Source organism: Leptidea sinapis, chromosome Z, assembly GCF_905404315.1.
Source record: "Leptidea sinapis chromosome Z, ilLepSina1.1, whole genome shotgun sequence".
NCBI classification, from domain to species: Eukaryota; Metazoa; Arthropoda; class Insecta; order Lepidoptera; family Pieridae; genus Leptidea; species Leptidea sinapis.
The window spans coordinates 16704509-16724396 of record NC_066312.1 but is presented as its reverse complement, the minus strand read 5'-3'; the positions used below and the strand labels follow the sequence as shown (position 1 = coordinate 16724396).

Here is a 19888-nt window from a genome sequence, read left to right as displayed (position 1 = left end):
GTTATTTGTTCATAGTACTAGATTTAGAAAATTTTATTATTAGGGTTTTTCGTTTTGTTTTTAACTTAGCTCCAATTTGTGTGTTATTTGTTCATAGTACTAGATTTAGAAAATTTTATTATAAGGGTTTTTTTTTGATTTTATTTTTAACTTAGCTCCAATTTGTGTGTTATTTGTTCATAGTACTAGATTTAGAAAATTTTATTATTAGGGTTTTTTTTTTGATTTTATTTTTAACTTAGCTCCAATTTGTGTGTTATTTGTTCATTGTACTAGATTTAGAAAATTTTATTATTAGGGTTTTTTTGATTTTATTTTTATGTTAGCTCTAATTGTGTCTTTCATCATGGATTTGTTCATTGTACTAGAACCAGTTGACTGTTACAGCTTGTTGGATCTTATAATATCTTGTCCCTCTTCTTCTTCGTTTCTTCTGCTTCTAACTAGTATCTCTTTTGCAAGCTGTGGCAATCTCTAGGTGGGTCTACAATTTAGCAATAATTTGTAAGTACTTCATTTTGTTTAGTTTAAGAATGATTAATTGTAACCCGTTGATTGTCCTTAATAAATAAATAAATAAAAAAATAAAATAAATATTCATCATATAATGCTGGGACCTCTAGCTCCGTAGGCAGAGTCACTAGCCACTGGTTTATAGGGGTCATGTTTAGTACATATATTTTTCTTATTTTATCATTGAAGCACTTTTACACAAATTATCTAGCAAAAACTAGGCATAGCCTTTTGGGGCTAGACAAAGATATTTTAATATAATATACAATACGAACATAAATACACATAAACTTAATGAGACTCGAAGAAATATTCATAATAAAAATGTGTGCACCGAACATTTAAAGAGTTTGGTGTGCACCTACCGGGATGTGAACTGGGTTACTATGAAGTTGACTATATTGCAGCCGGCAAACAATGATTTTATTATATTATATCATTGTAAGGCACTCTAAGGCTGATATCTATAGAGCGTACTTAGACTTTGCTCAAACTTAGCTTGCGTAAAACTTAGCTGAGTGTGAGCTTAGCATCATCTTTGATTTCTTTTGTATATATATTTAACAGCATAATTTATGCTGAACGTAAGCTAACACAGCCCAATGCAAAAGACAAGTTCGCTTTTTATTACAAGCTTTATGTGAGTAAAGTCTGAGCAAAGGCTAATAACTCTTTATTGACCTAAGCCGTATTACTGGGTCTGTGTGGTCGTATGTAAGTTATGTGAAATTGCTATAATTATTTATTATTAAGTTTATATAATATGGTGGTGGTGAAAGAAGCAAATTTATCCCCTGCAACTCTCGAAACTCTGCGTCGAATGAATTAAGCTGTTACTGTAGGGCGTCAAACCAAAAACGGAAACGATACTCAGTAATCAATATGAGGGCGGACCTGCGCATTATAGGGTACTAGTCTGTGTATGGGCTTCTATGTTTTACCTAAAAAGCTTTGCACGATCAGTGTGTAACATAACGCTTTCAGTCTCGGATTAGTATCTACATTATAAAGACTTAAGTAATTTTTCAATCGTTCATATGATACCTGTGTCGCTGACAATGCTTAAGAAAGGGAAATATAATATCTCTTATGTTTGTCAACTACCTAACTAGGTCTAATTACATAATTAGATACATTTAGTAGAGTTATTATGGATCTTATAAAATAAGCATGGTCTGTTACTATTTAAATCTCGCTTTTTAATCAATTCTGTCAAGCAAAAGCTGCGTTGCATAAAATATTAAGATTTAATCCGATAGAACAACGAACCAACATAATCATAATAACAAAATAGCTACCGACACCTACTTTATTACGTATTAGTGAAAATCGTATTTCGATACATACTTTGTAAAAGCGTCATCTAGCGGTCAGTAAGATACTTACCAAAGCTTCAACTTTAACTTAACCATGCGCGTGCGATTCGTAAGCGTTTCTGACATTACTGTTGACGTTGAGTGGAACTGTCAACTATGGAGCAGTCGATGCGCATTACTTAGCATTTACCAAACGCAAACATTCATTCACCAGCCACAGTTCGTCGCTGTGTCGTGGACAGTGTTATTGTGCGTGTTATTCTTACGTACTCGAACAATTCGAAGAAGGCAGTGTGTGAAACTCCCATAATGTAACTGAAGAAAAGTGTTACTAAAAACAATTCTTCTTCTAATTCTTCAGTAACGCCGAAAATTTTTTATTACTTTCTAATACGTATTTAATTTTCCGCGTGTGTCTCGATTCATGCTCGCGCCAACAAAACGTGTGTGTGTTTAAATATTAATTTTATAGTTGTTAAAGTACACTCGACATGACAATATCATACGCCGGTGAAGTTCCAAATGGCAGCAGTTTTGGTTGTTTTTGGCGAATCCTGTGCAAGTAAGTTTTGTGATAATACGAAGAGCGAGATGCACTCATTATACTGTTTATCGTATCGACCCTGGTCCATGGCCGCAGGCTGTATAACCAGAACAGCTGTTTCGAATGTCGATATCAATACAACCTGTGAATATTACTGTGATGGAGCTTGCTTGCTACCCATACCCGATAGCGACTGGCCACAATTGTTACAACAATGAATCCACCATCTATTGTGACGTATACTTTTGTTTAGTTTATAAAACAGCACCCATGTTGGCTTGTATGAGTGTCTTTTGAATAAAACACTAAATTGTTTCACCATGTTTATTGGCTGGTGATTGTGAAGAATAATGTTTAACGTGGCCTTGGTGTCGTCAAAGGTGATCAATGTTGTCTTGCCGAATCGACGTGCTGTCCAATGTCTGATCGCAATTCGTATTTAACTCACTTGGCCCTGACAACGAAATGTGGCGAAAGTTAAACTGTGACGCGTATTATGAGTTGTACAAAATCAAAAGCTACTATTGACACTTCTATGAGGAAATATTTGTTTTTAGAAAGGAGGTAACTCTATCAAATAGTAATTACCTATTACGAAGTATTTTACTACTTTATTATAATAATTGCTAACCCTAGAAGAACATATAATTAAGTACGAATATATGTTGGCAAAGATTTGCTGTTTACTTTTTAGATGTCTATCTGGCATCTGCTAATTGGGCGATGTGTAGGCGCTACTGGAGTATTTATCTAATTTAATTTTAATTATTTTCTTATCTTTGTATCTCTACGAGTGTACTTTGGTGTGATAAAATGTTAACATTTTGTCTTCCTTCTGTTTAAAAGAAGATTATTCGTCTAAACTCTAAACCAACGTCCTGTTTATAGGACCGCTAAAGTTACTAAATCAAAACAGCAACCAAATATTACAAATAGATATAGGTTAAATATGTTATATATCGGTGTAGGTACCTACTTTAATTTTAAAATAAATATAAATAATACGGACTAATACTAAATTAGTGGTAGTGGATTTATTTACAAGAAACATACGTAAATAAAACAATTATAACAATACGTTAGTAAATACTGTTTAATTTAACAAAATAATATCATTTCAAGCACTAATAAGTCATAGAAAATGATATAAAATAATAATCATTATCACTAAATATTGTAAACTAAAGTACTCCGCTTCGTCTGCGATAATCTCAAAAACTACTGCATCGATTTTCAAGCCAAATGGATAGTGTGTCTCTTGAAGGTTTTAGTATATAATTTGTTAACATCTGTATGTACCTTTTTTGATATTTGTTGGAGCTGTCGGAAAAGTATAAGCCGTCCGGAAGCTTTCAACGAAAACGCTGTATAAACCCTTTGAGATGTAACAAAATAATGTATGGTGGAATTGTGTATCTTATGTAGGTCTACAGAAAAGTCCTTAATTAATTTAATATTATTATTTTAATTTTTTTTACTAAATATTATAAAATTACACAGAAATACGTTTTTGCTTTTAAATAAAAAAACTTTGGTTTAACACATTTCCGATGGCTTTACCAGTCATCATCAACGTGCCCGATACTTAAATAATCTTTTCTATTGACAAATAAATTAAAATAAACAGTCTGTTTAAACTAGATTCATACGAGTATATCCACCGTAAGTACTTAAGCCAGAATACTGAAAAAAAATGTATTTCATGTTATAACGAGTAACATTAAATACTAATATAAAGAGTATTATGTTAGTTATTACTATTATTTAACAATATGAAATTAAAAACCGATTCTATGATTTTAATAAATTAATAAATAATTATAGATGTTATTCAAACCTGTAACGCGTTATTACTCTAGTCAATCACTTCAAGGTGTTTTAATAGAGTTATGTTTATTTGACCATGCATAATTCCAATGTAGTTAATTGCTCTAGATAAAATGTTATTAAACATACAAAATAAACTCGACATGCAGCTCTCAAGTTCATCATCATCATTTCAGCCGGAAGACGTCCACTGCTGGACAAAGAGTCTTTGTCAAAGACCTCCCCCAAAGATCAGTCCTGCGCTGACCTCATCCAACCTATTCCAGCGATCTTGAACAGATCGTCGGTCCAGATTTCAAATTAATAGGCAGGAATACTGAAGTTGTAACTTAATCCAGCAGTCTGTTCCTCCGTTGTTCATGGAGAAAGACAACCAGGACCAAACGGCAAAGCGGAAGGATTTTAGTCGAGGCATTTTATTTTGCCTTGATCTCTTTTGAATTGAATTGGAAAACTCCCTCATCATCACATTCCCAGAAAACTGTTTGGTCAGCTTTGATATATATATATCTAGTCTTTAATGAGTCCGAGTCCAGCAACTGTACTGCAAGTAACTTGTATCTTCTATCAAGATTGAGATAAAATTAATCTTCTTCAATTCATTTAATAAAATCTCTTAAGACTCAAGTTTATACGGAAATGTTTATTTATGGCCTGCAACCCTTTCATCTGCCGTTTTACGGCCTTTCCCATTAATTCGAAACATATTCGTAGACGTATGACCCCGTACGTATCCCCTATCCATCCCATATCAATTAAGAACAAAAATCTTGAGTACTATTTTAACGCCCTGACAGTTTAATTTGTGGGTATTGAATGAGACTTAGCTGTCAAGCTTACCATGTAACGTTTGATTGCGCATAGTCGGTTCCAGTCGAGTAAGGGACCACGATCTGTCAGAATAAAAGTAATCAGAATAATTTATACTCAATTTTACTTTATCAGTATGGGAAAATTTAAGTTGTATTTCGTATAATTAACCTCGGTTTTTTAAGCCGACGCGAGGGAGAAGCGCTTTGTTCTAAACACCATCGAAGGGCTTCGCTATATCCAAATTAACTGCCAGGCCTTGCCCCTTGCTGTCGAGAGATGCGGTGACAGCGGCCCATTTATTTGTTGAGTAACCAGAGGAACACCAGATTATCGATCATAGCGAAAGTGGTGTATTCGGTCGGAGATCAACCTCAGATAAAGATCATGACCGTTATGAACATGAGCAGGGAGATAATATTAATAGGCCTGTAGTTAGCCGGATCCCAGCGTCACATTTTTTTGGGGGAATGTAATAGATAAAGACACCATGATTCCGGGACTACGCCTTTTGTGCGAATCTCGTCCCTTCCGTGCGCTCGTCGCCTCTTACAGACTCGGGCCTGGGACTGCCATATTCTTATTACGCCCGGGAAAGCATAGTTTTTTAAGGGACTGCTTAAAACACGGTTACTAAACTTAAACAAGGCAAAGTTAAATTCGATTCGAAGAAATCTGGTTTAAACAATCCGATCTCATAGGCGTTCCTTAAACGTCTTCTTCCTGCATCTCAATTCTTGCCAAATTCCAGCGTCGCACTTTACGCTAATAACCCAACTCAAATGTTCATTTACATGTGTGGTGCAGTATGCGTACGTGTGTACCTTAAAGCCACTTAACGTTCATGTGATTTCTCTGGTGTTGCAAGACAGTATGAGCGTCAGTGACCACAAAAGCTGACGCGCTTTTCTGTTCATATCTCATATTAATAGGATATCTACATTGTAATTATAAAGCTGTACATCTCGCGTTAAAATTATAAAAAAATTAGACTACTCATTTTTCGGTAATGTTTTCTTTATTAATTATCAGTTTCTTTTCGTTTAATGTTCATTTTGAACTACACATAAGAATATAATTTATTGATTTGCAACTACAATCAATAAAAATTGCTAAATAATATAATAGCCCTTTTTTAAGAATTGGGCTAAAGTAGGCTGAAAACAGATTTGTACAAACAAATTCTTCATGAAATGTATTAGTTTTTGTATAATGCAATTAAGTTAGTGAATAAACATGTGGGTGATTTATTAAAGATTTCAAGCTCCACAAACTGAAGCAGAAATGCGCGCTTAGCATTCTTCTTAAAAGCTGTTTTTTAAGTTTTAGTTCTATGCTTCGCCGAACTAAAATCGAAAATTTTAAGCTGAATATCCAGATACCGCTCCAAAACAAACACTGATGTGATTATTATTTAAATATCCACCACACAATAATTTAATGAAAAACGTGTTTAATTACCGAGCTCAGAAAACTGTTATTTGTAGATAGATAAAAACTCTAATTGTTTAAAATTAACTTTAGTAGAAATAATCGGAAACGGCTAGTTTACGCAACTTTTAAATTGGCATAGGGTCATAAAAACTTTCTATTAAGTGTCGCAGAAATCCGCTCGTAAATCAACAGTTTAATTATTATATTGCCTATCATAGTACCTACATCTTACAGAAATATTTGTGAATATGTTTTTTTAATAATTAAAATCTGGCAATGATTGATGTAAGGGTTACAGTTAAACTTAGTTGTCATAAATCACGTAAAACTCGTACTGTGTTATTAATAAACGCGAAGTAAAGTCATTCCAAATTTAAAACATATTATTATCTCTATCTTACCTTTGTCACCACGGAAAAGTAAAAACTAGTGGAAGTGGCATGTAGGCGTTACTCTGTCGCCACTATTGTGTACAAATGTACCTACTCGAGGCTTAAGTGAGACCAGTCATTTGATGTCAAGTGAAGCATAATTATCTTTTAAAAAAATACAAATATGCCTTATTGTGCCATTTTGGACTGTAGAAATCATAGCCGCAATAATAATATGTCCAATGAAAGGATTTCTTATCATCGGTAATCATAATTTTCCGATTTAAATTCCATTCATATTTTTTGTGTTCTGCAAAATATACAATTAAAAATGAACCATAATAGTACGACGTATCGTCCATTTACTTTTATGTTTAATCGATGTAACATATGTTAGAATAATTAATGTAAACAATAAAAAAATTGTTGTTCAAAAAGTGCATCCATGTACATATGGATATAATTTCATCGAAATAAATTTTATCTTTATAAATTGTATTTAAGTATTGCTCTTTTCCATGCATCATGCGATAAGGGTGTAAGTAAGCAAAATGTTATAATATGGTTGTGGTAATTGTGTAAGACTACGATGAATTAAAATTAATAGTTTTAAGTGTCTCTTAGCTACAGCTAATTATAATTTAACAAATATGTGTAACATTCCAGTTAAACTAAATAAGCGTTAATTTTTAAATATAGACACATATTTCTTTTAGTTATTCTTAATATTTGGCATAAATTGAGGTGAAACCGATAAGGTTGAGTAGAGGAAATATCATAATCCATGAATTCTGGAAATGTTTGCCATCATTGTAGCTTATGTACATCATAATATAAATTATCATATATCATAAGACTAACAAGGTTATTAATACTTCATCACTACTTATAGCTTCTCTTTTTATTAATCATTTGTTATTGCTTGTTTTTCAAATTTAACGTATAAATTCACGCATAAAAACGTATGGAAGCAGAACGGTTTATAAAATCTCATGTCTTACTGGCCCCTAAGTTTATACAGAATAACGATAAATATTTATAAAAAAAAATCTATGTTTTATGCGTGAATAGCTTTCCAGGTAATTAATATAATATTGATATTGTAAGAAAGGTAAACGTGGTAAACGAAATTAAAGAGGTGAGCAACTTATCTCATTTGAAAATGAATTCAAAATGTCAATAATGAACACATACTTCAAAAAAAAAGAGAGTAGAAAATAGACGTGGATCTCTCCAAACCAATTAACAAAAAATAAATCGACTTTATATTATGTAGCAAACCAAAACTTATTACAAATATAGAAGTTATTACAAATATTAACTTTGCTTCAGACCATAGACCCCTACGCGCTACATTAAACATTGGAACTCAAAAGAAGAAAAGAACAAACTTTAAAACAACTTTAAAACACCCGACCACACTAGAAGAAATAAAACTATATATCACACAACTAAAGAAATGTTTATCAGAATTCGAGCAAGGAAAACAAAACACAAATAATGTACAAACATATTACGACACATTGGAAAAAGCTATTACTAGGGGATTAAATTTAAAACTAAATACAAAAAAGTCAAAAAATATCTTAAATGACACAACAAAAATCCTATTGAAAAAAAGATCACAACTTATAAAAACAAAACCTAAAGATAGAAAAACTAGAAATGAACTTAGTAAAATATTCAAGGAAACAAAAAAATCAATTATACAAGACTACGAAATATATAGAAAAATAATAATAGAAACCAATCGGGCTAAGTATAGAAGTACAAAACGGGCAAAGAAAGAATTAATATCACATAAAAAATGGATACAAAAACTGAGTAGAGGATCAATAGAAACGAATTTAAGAATAGACATACTAGAACAGGCTACTGACTACTACAGGAAGCTCTATAAATGTACGGATGGACACACAGAAAATGAAATTTTCGAGCACTCAAATGTTACCGACACTGATGTTATGGAAATCAAAGAGACGGAAGTTATGAAACACATAAAACAAATGAAATTGAATAAAAGTCCTGGTCCGGATGGAATCACGACCGAAGCTATAAGAATAGGAATACCCGCCATAATAACTCATCTCACTCGACTTTTCAACGTAATATTAACCACAGAAACCATACCCTTGCAGTGGACTATTTCAGAAATAGTACTGTTATACAAAAAAGGAGTCCCTCATAATATAACAAACTATAGACCCATTAGTCTAATGCCTAGTATTTATAAACTGTTTGCATCAATAATACTAAGCCGGATCACAGAACGCATAGATGCCACACAACCCAAAGAACAGGCTGGCTTCCGATCCGGTTTCTCAACAATAGATCATATACATTCGGTGGAAAAACTAATTGAGAAGTACAAAGAATATAATAAAACCCTCTACATAGCCTTTGTGGACTACAGCAAAGCTTTCGATAGCATTAGCCACACAGCCATCTGGAATACTCTAAATAATCTAAAGGTCAACTCAAAATATATAAAGATAATAAAAAATATATATATGAACAGTGTTTGCAAAGTTAAATTAGAAACTAAAGGAAAAGACATCAGGATTGAAAGAGGAGTCAGACAAGGAGACCCACTCTCTCCTAAATTATTCATAGCATTACTAGAAGAAGTTTTTAACAACATAAACTGGGTGAATAGAGGTATTATGATAAGCAAAAATTTCTTAAGTCATCTTCGATTTGCCGACGATATAGTCATCTTTAATGAGAACCCAAAGCAACTGGAAACTATGGTTAATCAGTTACATGAAGCAAGTGCCATAGTAGGCTTGGAAATGAATTTCGAGAAAACAAAAATTATGACAAATGGTCTATCAGTACCAATAAGCGCCGGATCACAAACACTTGACTTTGTGAATGAATATATATACCTAGGAAAGCTTAATATCCTTCAATAAAATAAGTCATGAAGAGGAAATAAACCGACGAATAAATCTAGTCTGGAAAAAATATTGGAGCCAGAAGGAAATTTTAAAAGGAAACTACAGCTTAGACTTCAAGAAAACGGTAATGGAAACCGTGTTCATCCAACTTTGTTATATGGCTGCCAAACATGGGTGTTTACGAAGAAAATACAGCACTTAATTAGGACATGTCAGCGCGGAATGGAAAGAAGCATGCTTAAATTAAGGAAAATTAATAAGATGCATAGCCATAAGATAAGGAAGAAAACAAAACTGACTGATGCCTTAAGTCAAGCATTAAAATTAAAGTGGCAATGGGCCGGACACATTTCCAGACTAACAGACGCTAGATGGACCATTCAGACCACAACATGGAAGGGACCTGCAGGAAAGAGAAATGTGGGCAGACCACATAAAAGCGATAAGATTAGAGATATTGGCGGAACTAACTGGCTCGAAAAAGGAAAAAATAGGAAGGAATGGAAAGGAATGGAGGAGGCCTTTACCCAACTGGGATCCATTTGAAGAAAACTAACAAAGTGCATGCATTATAACTTACTAACATAAAAGTTAATAATAAAATAATCATGTTTGTCGACTAACCGTACTAACATAGTAACACTAAAATGTAGAAAATCATATGGAAAAGCATTAATAAAGGCTTTATTATTATTATATATATAAGTTTTTATATGTTATTTTTCGCAATTTAAGAAAAGTTCTGAGCTTGTCATAATCACTTTAAGAATATGATATTAGTGTAATTGTATTAAGTTTGAAATTGATGTAAATAAATTTGTAGTTATGTCTTTTCGTGATTGTGAATTTAGGCCTATCATAAAGCCGGAATTAAGTGTGTGTATTACATATTTAATAGATAAATATGTGAGTTTGGCGACATTGGTTTCCATAGTAAAATGACATGATGCCACTTCTACTAGTTTTTTCTGTTCTGAGTTTGTCACAATAGAATTACATAACAGGGACAAGTAACATAAAACTTAGGGTAACTTTTCATTGCGTTTGTTTATTAGACAGATATTTACCACTATAATATTTATCTAGTATATTGTAAGTTTTTTTTAAATATTCAAGTGATCAAGGAGATTTTCTATCAAACGATGCTATTACCGAAAATGGTAAGGTTCACCCTTTCCTATCTAACTTATCTGTATTTCGAAGCGGTTAATTGTTTTCTTGGAAAAAAAACGAAGATATTGTTACAATCCTTTCGGAGCGAACAACAAAGTGGGTTATTTAAATGAAGCTATTGTTATTGAGATTTTATAAATCATCTTAAATATTATCTACAGTTTGAATCACAGCATAATGCACAATGTCGAGGAACTCCAAGGTTGTACACGTACAGCAGCCTAATTATTGATTACTCCTCGCAAATTATCCGAATTTATTCACTTCGCGTAATACTTTATTGTTACTGGTCGTATAATTATGGTGCGACTAATGCGAAATGTTCGTCTATTTATTGCATATTCAAGGCTATTCGTAAGCTTATAATTATATTAACAGTCTTATTAATAATGTCTTATTCCGTTTAAAACATCACTAATAGACGCTTGTTAAAAAATGGTATTCATAATCGTATATTAGAGCTAAATCGCTCATTATCCCTTCGATAAAGCTGACGAGACTTCTATAAGCCTATTGTAAGCCCTCGATAGAAAAAATATGGCCGACATCGATCAGCTGTTTCCTATTTTACGATTGTTTTTAGTTATCAATAACAAAACTTTTTGAAGATATCGCAATATTATTTTTTAGATAAAGGCCAAGTGTCAAAGTAATAAAACTTAGAAGACTTAATTATTAAAATTGTCCAAGAGTATTTCCATGATGCATTCACAAATAAAAACCTCTATCATTTTATTTATATTGATATACATTACTTGGTTGTTTTTTTATTTGAGTGGAAATGGGTCATAGGACAGGAACAGGTATGAAGACGGTTCTCATCCATTTAATAACTCAAATCAATTCAAAAATCTTCGAAGGGCATGTGCGTGAAAGGTTGCTGCTTTGTATGACCTATCGACCCTGTCATAGCGAACTTTGCATTTATTTGTATAAGAAAAGATATACGTTCAAATATATGTTTGCGCCACAGATACGTATATTTCGAAATTCTCAAGAGAATCAAAATTTACAGGGTGTAGCTGCTGCCAGCGACGTCGTCCGCGTACATGCTATAAAGCATTCCTGATTTTATATCTCCTGCTATGGCAAGCGTTCATTAGTAGTAATAATAATATATCTATTTCCCTCATAAAAGTCCGTACACTAATACAGTAAATATATTCAAATTCAAATTCACAAAGTGTTACAGTTTTAACAGCTGGTATTTGTTAGGTGCTGATTGATGTCTGAAGTGGATTTACCTAAGTTTACATGTTTCGGTTTATACTAAACTAGCTGACCCGGCAAACGTTGTTTTGCCATATAAAGTATAATTCACGCGATAGTTTTATAAGTAATAAAATATTGCCTATATTATAGCCTGTACATCATTTTGTTCTATTGTCAATAGTTTTTGCAGCGCACGCAAAAATAGGTTTTCGATTTTACACCTTGTGTTACAAAATAGCAATTTTATTACGGATACCCTAATTTTGAAAAAAAAAAACGTATAGCCTTCCTCGATAAATGGACTACCCAATACTGAAAGAATCATTCAAATTGGACCAGTAGTACCAGAGATTAGCGCGTTCAAACAAACAAACAAACACTGCAGCTTTATAATATTAGTATAGATAATTTAAGTTAATATAGGTTTAGTCTATAATTCCTTTTTTGGGCGATATATATGCTTTTACATAATCCCAGAAAAAGTACGAAACAAATGTTACGAAGTTCTATATAATTGTTAAAAAACATTTATTACCACAGCTTGGGGTCGATCGCCCTCAGGCTATTTAAAAAAAAATTTTTAACGATATTTTATTATAAAAGATGGAAAGAAGCCCGCTGAGTTTCTTGCGCATTCTTCTCAGATCGGAGGCATACATTGTCGAATGAGTGGTAGTTTTTGACGTTTAAGAGATAATTTCTCGAGGGGACCCGTCACATTTATGAGATTTTTAAATTTTATAATACACGTTGTTACCGAATACAAGGGCATCATCTTGAAAAATTTTACTAAATTAAGCGCATCTGTGGTGTGTACTAAGCTATATTAGAAATTCTAGGTTTTTAACTGTCCCACGAGAAGTCTTTAATTTTCCAAGATTAAAAGTATCTAAGATGTTAAGACCGGCAATATAAGCTACCAACATGCCAAATATCATTCAATTGTGTGCATAAGTTGTTATGCACTTCGCTATGTAAGTAACTATAGGTTTTTAACTGTGCCACGGGAACTCTTTAATTTTCCGGGTTCTTACATCCCCCTGACTCAGTTTTGCGCATTTTTTTTTCTTTCTACAGAAATTTGAGTAGTTTAAACTCAATATATTGTATTAATTGTTATTGTAGCGCCCATTGGAACGCTACTTGACAATATCACATTGTCAATATGCGTATCACTCTTGCTAGGTATAAAACTGAATGAACCACATCAATGTAGATGCTCTTGGGCGTCACGGGTTATCCTGCCTAAAATCGGCAGGCCGTATCAGTCGTCACGCCAGCATTAATGAAGTAATCCGCAGGGCATTTGCCGCTCTTAACATACCAGCTGTTTTAGAGCCAACTGGTATTATCCGCCGCGATGGCAAGCGTCCTGATGGAATGACGCTGGTGGCTTGGGCACGGGGCGTTGACACTCTGGCTCCTTCTCATGTCCAAGCTACTTCAGCTGGTGCTGGAGCTGCTGTTTCGACTTGCGAAGATGGCAAGCGCCGCAAATATGTTGGTCTAAGTGAGCATACATCTTTGTGCCGTTTGGTGCCGAGACTTGGCCCGTGGGGCTCAGAGGCGCGAAAAATGTTCAAAATACTATCTTCGAGCCTCAATAAGGCTACTGGAAACCCAAGCGCTGGTAGCTAATCGGTCAACGGATTAGCCTTGCTATCCAACGCGGTAATGCTGCCAGTATTCTTGGTACGCTTCCACGTTGTGATAGTTTCATTTTATGTAGTCATAGTATTGTAAATATATTTATATGTTTTGTTTTATTATTATAAAAGCAATATATGTTATTTCTATAGAACAGAAAATTGGTGGTTATGTCAATTTAACAGATACGTAGGCCAGTCAAGAAGAACAAAAACGTGATAGTGTTTTTTTTGGAATCGATTGTTACTAAAAATTGCAATTTTTTATTTGCTAGTACGAGTACATTCTCGCGATAATTTTTCAACACGTCATTCTGAATTAAATTAACCATTGCTTATATTTTTAGGAATTTTATCAAGAATTACCCCGTTTATAAACTTGTTCGATTAGCCCTTTTTTATATTCTGTGGATATCCTGTCGCAGTCATTATCTAGTAATTATCGAAAAAGTAAATTCCATTACAAATATATTTAAACTTTTAAAATTTTAGTTTCTTCATACTATTATTAAGATGCTGCATTCATATTTTCCGACATTGTCTTACATGTCATGGAAACAAACGGAAAATACTTTGTACGTTTTAACGTCCTTCTAGGTACATCTTAAATTCGTTTGTAAAGAGTATGATGTAACCACTTTCTAGTAAACCGAACTTAGATTGGGTTGAAACTAATAACTTTTCCTGGTTACGCTTAGCCACGTGAATTATGGCCATTACTGCCTTTACTCCGACATAATAATATATAAACATTATTTACATAGAAATGTATTACTCAGAAATGGCACATTGTGTTTTATTTATTGTTTCCAATGCTTACAATATACCATTAAATACTAAACAAATAACATAGCTTTGTTATTATGAAGCCATGTTATATAAATATTTATACAAAAAGTGATCAGTACATTCGTTATCCACATTAAAAAAAGATGAGCATCGTACAATTTGAAATATGTTCCACGCAATAATTAATTAATTTAAAATAAATCATATTATTATCTATTTTTTTGCGATGGTACACAAAGGTATATTCGTAATATTGAATTTGGCTCTCAAATTATTCGCGATTTGTCAACGGGTTACAATCACTTATTTCTTGTAAATGTTTCTTGGTCACTTGGAAGAGAAGACCAAACTGGCCTATAAAAATCTTAGTGTACCTACTCACTATAAGCAACCGCCTGCAACTATATAAGGCGCGAATTCGGCCTCATATGGAGTACTGTTCTCACCTCTGGGCGGGCGGTCCTCAGTACCAGCTTCTTCCGTTTGACCGCATACAACGAAGAGCGGTTCGAAACATCGACGATCAAGTCATTCCGAGATGTGGGTTCTCTCTGCATCTTCTACCACATTTATCGCGGAGAGTGCTCAGAGGAGTTTTTCGGGGTCCAGCGGCCGAATTCCACCAACGGACTATACGTCAAAATGCAAAATACCACCTTGTCTGGTATTCCACAACCACGCGATTTCCAAGAATATTTCATGCCACGCACAGCCACTTTGTGGAATCAATAACCGGCTGCTGTTTTCCCGAACCGATACGACTTAGGGACCTTCAAAAAAGATCATACTACCTTAAAGGCCTGCAGCGCATCTCTTGACACCTTTTGTTGCGGATGTCCATGGACGGTTGCCTCACCACTCCCGTGTGCCTTTTGCCCGTTTGCCTCCTCTTATATAAAAAAATGTATAATTCAAGTCTGTATTAAGTATAAGTTTCATTCACATTTCATCACACGTACAATAAAATAACTATGAAACAATAACTCATACTTTACTAAGTAAATAAAATACAATGATGCACCAAGATAATTTTGAATTTCGTTATAATATCAAAATTAAGTGCCAAAACACCAGAAACGTCATAATTGGTTTTTACGTAATACTGGAAAGTAGATGTAGATATTCTGTAGCGAAATGATAATCATTGCAAAATTTATGTTATAGAACTCTAGTTGCTATGAGCTGCTTCGATATATTTGGTTTATTTTGCTTATAATGTACTTATATTGTTTTTATACTGCCGTTAATATTACATTTCTCACGTCCACGCTGCTGAATTCGAAGGTCTAGTAGACATTTAATCACGTTTGACACCTAAGGAAAATACACATATTACCTACATACTCAATTTTAAATCTAATATGTTTCGTTTGCTTTTCTTTATATTACTTTATTCTTTATTGCTTTTTATGACATATTTGATATTATTTAAACACGATTCATGTATATTGGATGCAGCACCTTATAAACTTGTTTGTTATTTATATTACAGCCATTGTAAAATACTCCATTGAAAAGCACTCTTTTCAAAAGCCTAGTAGATTCAGTAATTTAAAAGAAATATTTATAGTGACGATGCAATAGAGCTTCGTTTAAGCCTATTTCAATAAAGTTTGTAGTATACTTCAATATTATCGATTCACTCGTTTGTATGAAACGTGCAGTCATTGATAGATTGACAGATGACGGCTATAACCTTGTATAAAATTAAGATAGCTGAAATCACTGACCTGTACTCCTTAAAATGCCAGTGCATGAAACCTGATGTTTAGCCACTCACCTCATCATTAGTTGACGTTTTCAGTACATCAATTGTCGGTTTTGCTTATTACAAAAATCGGCAATTGATTGTATTATAAATCATAGTAAAAAATAAAATAAAAGCGTCTGAGGAAGAGCATTCACGCAAAGTACATACACTCGCGACATCTATTTGGATCCATGTCTGTGGGTTGTCATAACTAGTTTTAGTACCGCAGACTCTCGCTACATGGCCAACAGCGCCAAACTGGCGAATATCAAACTAACTAACAAAAATAACACTTGATAGCCGCCAGTCCCAGTGGTATATAGTAGAAGTCAGTGGCCGAAATCCACTACGTTTTAAGTAACTGTTCGCTTTCAAACTACTAAAACTCGCCGGATAATACTTCGTCGCCAATCGCTATACTGTAATTACTACTATTTCAAACTTATGTCAAATCACAGCACGTGTCATACCAAACTAAATTTAATTTTTTACTGAGGCAGGCCTCTTATTAAGTAGTATTTACATCCTCTTTGGCGGACTGACACGTGCGCTAGAGATGACATAATGCTTCCTTCTCTTTCGCTCACATACACTACAAGGAGTACGTTAACTTTGACAACTAGCTGTTAGCTGACGTTCATTTATGGTTATCGTGAAATCACATACACTACATCCCTTCCTTATTTTATTATTTTTTGTCTTAATAAAAAATTTATAGATTGATATTTGATCAATTTAATATCACCGTAACTTCTGAATACATGATTGAAAATCAACTACAATTTTATTTATATTATGTATAATAAAATACTGATCATCTTTAACCTCCTCTTCGAAACTTCCTCCAACTACCATTTCTAAATTCTGTTCATCGATTTGTTCGTTCACAGATTTCCATTCTCACTTTTAATGCAATATGTCTTAACTGCTGTTGTGTTGCATCGTTCTGCACTTCCATATCTCCACTATTTTTTGTACAAAATTTAATTAAGACTAAATTTACTCGTTTTATTAGCATTCATCACATCATACACCTTATCTCCCACTTGTATGTCAACATCCCGTGCCCTTCGTCTTTTATCTGTATACTCTCTCCCTTTTTATTTTGGTTATTTGCCTTACCTCGTACATCCATGTCTCCAAAACTTTGTTCTGCAATAACTATCAACGGAATCTTGTCCCTAATTTACCTTTTAAAGAATAGCTCTTCCAGTGTTTCTGCAGTCACACTACGAGTATGTGAAGTGCTATTATACACTGTCAAATAGTTCGTCAATGCTTTTTGCTCTTCCTCTTTCTATTCTTCTCCTCTTTCTCTTATTCACTTCTTTCTTTTCTTCTCTTCTTTCTCTAAAAGTAATCTAATCATTTACTTACTGCTTACGATATGGTTTGATTTCCTTGCATTTAGAATAGTAATCGGTTTTAACTAACAGGTAATCACTCAATCAATTAGAATTATGCTGACCTTGAGCTAAGACAGCCCAATAGAAAGGTCAACCGCGTCTTTCATTATACACAGAACATAGTCGATTATATACAAACCTTTACAATGGAAAGTATCCTAAATTATAAATTGATTATTAGTTTTATTAAAATAAGTAGAAAATCGGTGAATAATTTATGTGAAATGCGGACTTGTTATCTTTTTTGGTATGAGAAACAGAACTAATTTTTAGATGCGTGACAGCTATGGGTGCTGTTGCAACAGCTGTTGTGATGACACAAGGAATTGCTGATTTCCTCTTTGTTCGGATTATGCTCTGAGTTTTTCCTAAGTCGCCGTTATGGTGTACCTAAGTGCGCGCTAAGCAGCTTCGACTCAACTCGCTAGATAAGTCAGAGCAAAGTTTAAGCTTTCTCAATTGATCGCAGCCTCAGTTTCAACAGCCCAAACCATTCACAAGCATAGAACAACCATTCCCTGTAGCTTCCTACTTTCTCTTCTTTATATTGTATGTTCAGCATCAAAAGTACAACGCGATTTTTAACCTTAATCGTGTATGTGTGTGTCGATTTGTAATTAATTATTCTGGTGATCTTGGTTAGGATATAAGGCTTAAGTAATTATAGTATAAGTATTGACATCATAACATTGTATTGATATGTGTGTTAACTTTCGAGTAAATCGGAGTACCTAAATGGATTCAAATCATGTACTAAGATTTTGTTAAATACTATATATACAAACGCACGAAATATACATATTTTTTTTTATTTGCAGATGGCGAGGAAGCGTTTACAAACTAGTATGGCGGGAGTTACTAGCATATCTAACATTATATTACACGATAAATTTATTATATCGGTTTGCCATGACAGAGCAACAACAAAGGTAAGATAATATAATAATATATGTTACATTATATAACGTTAGTATAAATAAAACTAGCTTCTGCTTACGTCTTTAACCATGTAGAATTTAAGATTTGGTTTGTACTTTATGGTGTAAAACTTTTCAAACGTGGCAGAATTGCAAAATTTAATTTTGAGACTCTGTTCACCTATAAATTCGTTGTGATCGCGATCCCGTGTTATTTTTTTGATTTTAATAATGACTGATCCGGGTCCATCAGGTTTGTAACGGATCTCAAGTTTTTATTCATCGCCAACCACGACAAATGGCGAATAATGTTCTAGACGTGTGTTGAAGAAAGGCAGAAGAAAAACTTGAGATTTTATTATTAGGTTAAAATGTAGGTTGAATTTATCGACACACTCATGATTATGGTCATCAATTATACTTAGGTCACAGCACTATCGCTTCCTGAATTCTATTTCTATTCACTATTCGCATTCTACTCACGCGATATCTGTAACTGGGAAAATAGTAATAAGTGACACACAAAAAAATAAAATTTGCATTATCTATTTAAAATATCATTGAATTTTCTTCATTCTATAAAATATTTTTTAGGCTTGGCCTTGCGTACAGAGGTCATTCACTTCATTGTATGTTCTGCTATTCCAAAGAGCACTGTGTGACCAGATACATGCAGCCGAATTCCACCATGGCACCTCACGTCATTAACTTAAATTTTCCTCACCATATAGTTGTGTGGCGTTCTATCACAGTGTGGTATTCAAGGAACATTCATCTGATTTTTAGAAGTAAAAACTTCTTTAGCATCGTTGTAATTTAAAAAGTCGATGAAACGAAAAAGCGAGACAGTAAAAAGAGACAGACACATAAATTCATAAGATTTAAAGTGGGAGAAAATGAGATAGGAAGTATTTTACAGTGTTTTGGTACCAGGCGATCAAAGTTGAAGGTGAGATTGTCTTATGTGTGACGAGAGTATACCTTAATATATTCTGACGTTATGCGCTAGACGTATTACTACATAGACAACAGAAGAACATAGATATGGTAGCAGTGATAGTAATGTCTTTCATATCGGTTGAAATCATGTGTGATCCTAGCAACGTGTAACAGAACTTCATATGCAGTTTAGAGGTTCATGCACAATGCAAGTTTTACTTCTGACATGTGTACTTTGTACGCATGAATTCTTTTTGTTTGTCCTTCTGTCTATTTGTTGTTTTTGACAGGAATTTCACTGGCTCAAGATTTAGGAAGTAATTTAGACTACTTTTATTTAA

The 19888-nt window shown here is 33.5% G+C and overlaps 1 protein-coding gene across 2 annotated transcripts in view; it reads left to right on the top strand.

The window, feature by feature from the left end:
* Window positions 1–1973: 1973 nt before the first annotated feature.
* The window catches only part of LOC126978737 (bestrophin-4), a 69808-nt gene continuing 51893 nt past the window's right edge, over window positions 1974–19888 (top strand). Inside the window, exons 1-2 of one of the 2 annotated variants that reach the window (XM_050827783.1) lie at window positions 1974–2391; window positions 18510–18620. In XM_050827783.1, the coding sequence (XP_050683740.1) occupies window positions 2321–2391; window positions 18510–18620 (182 nt within the window). In that variant the 5' untranslated portion in view covers window positions 1974–2320. The remainder of the gene's footprint in view (window positions 2392–18509; window positions 18621–19888) is intronic. The other variant, XM_050827784.1, reaches the window with a different exon arrangement.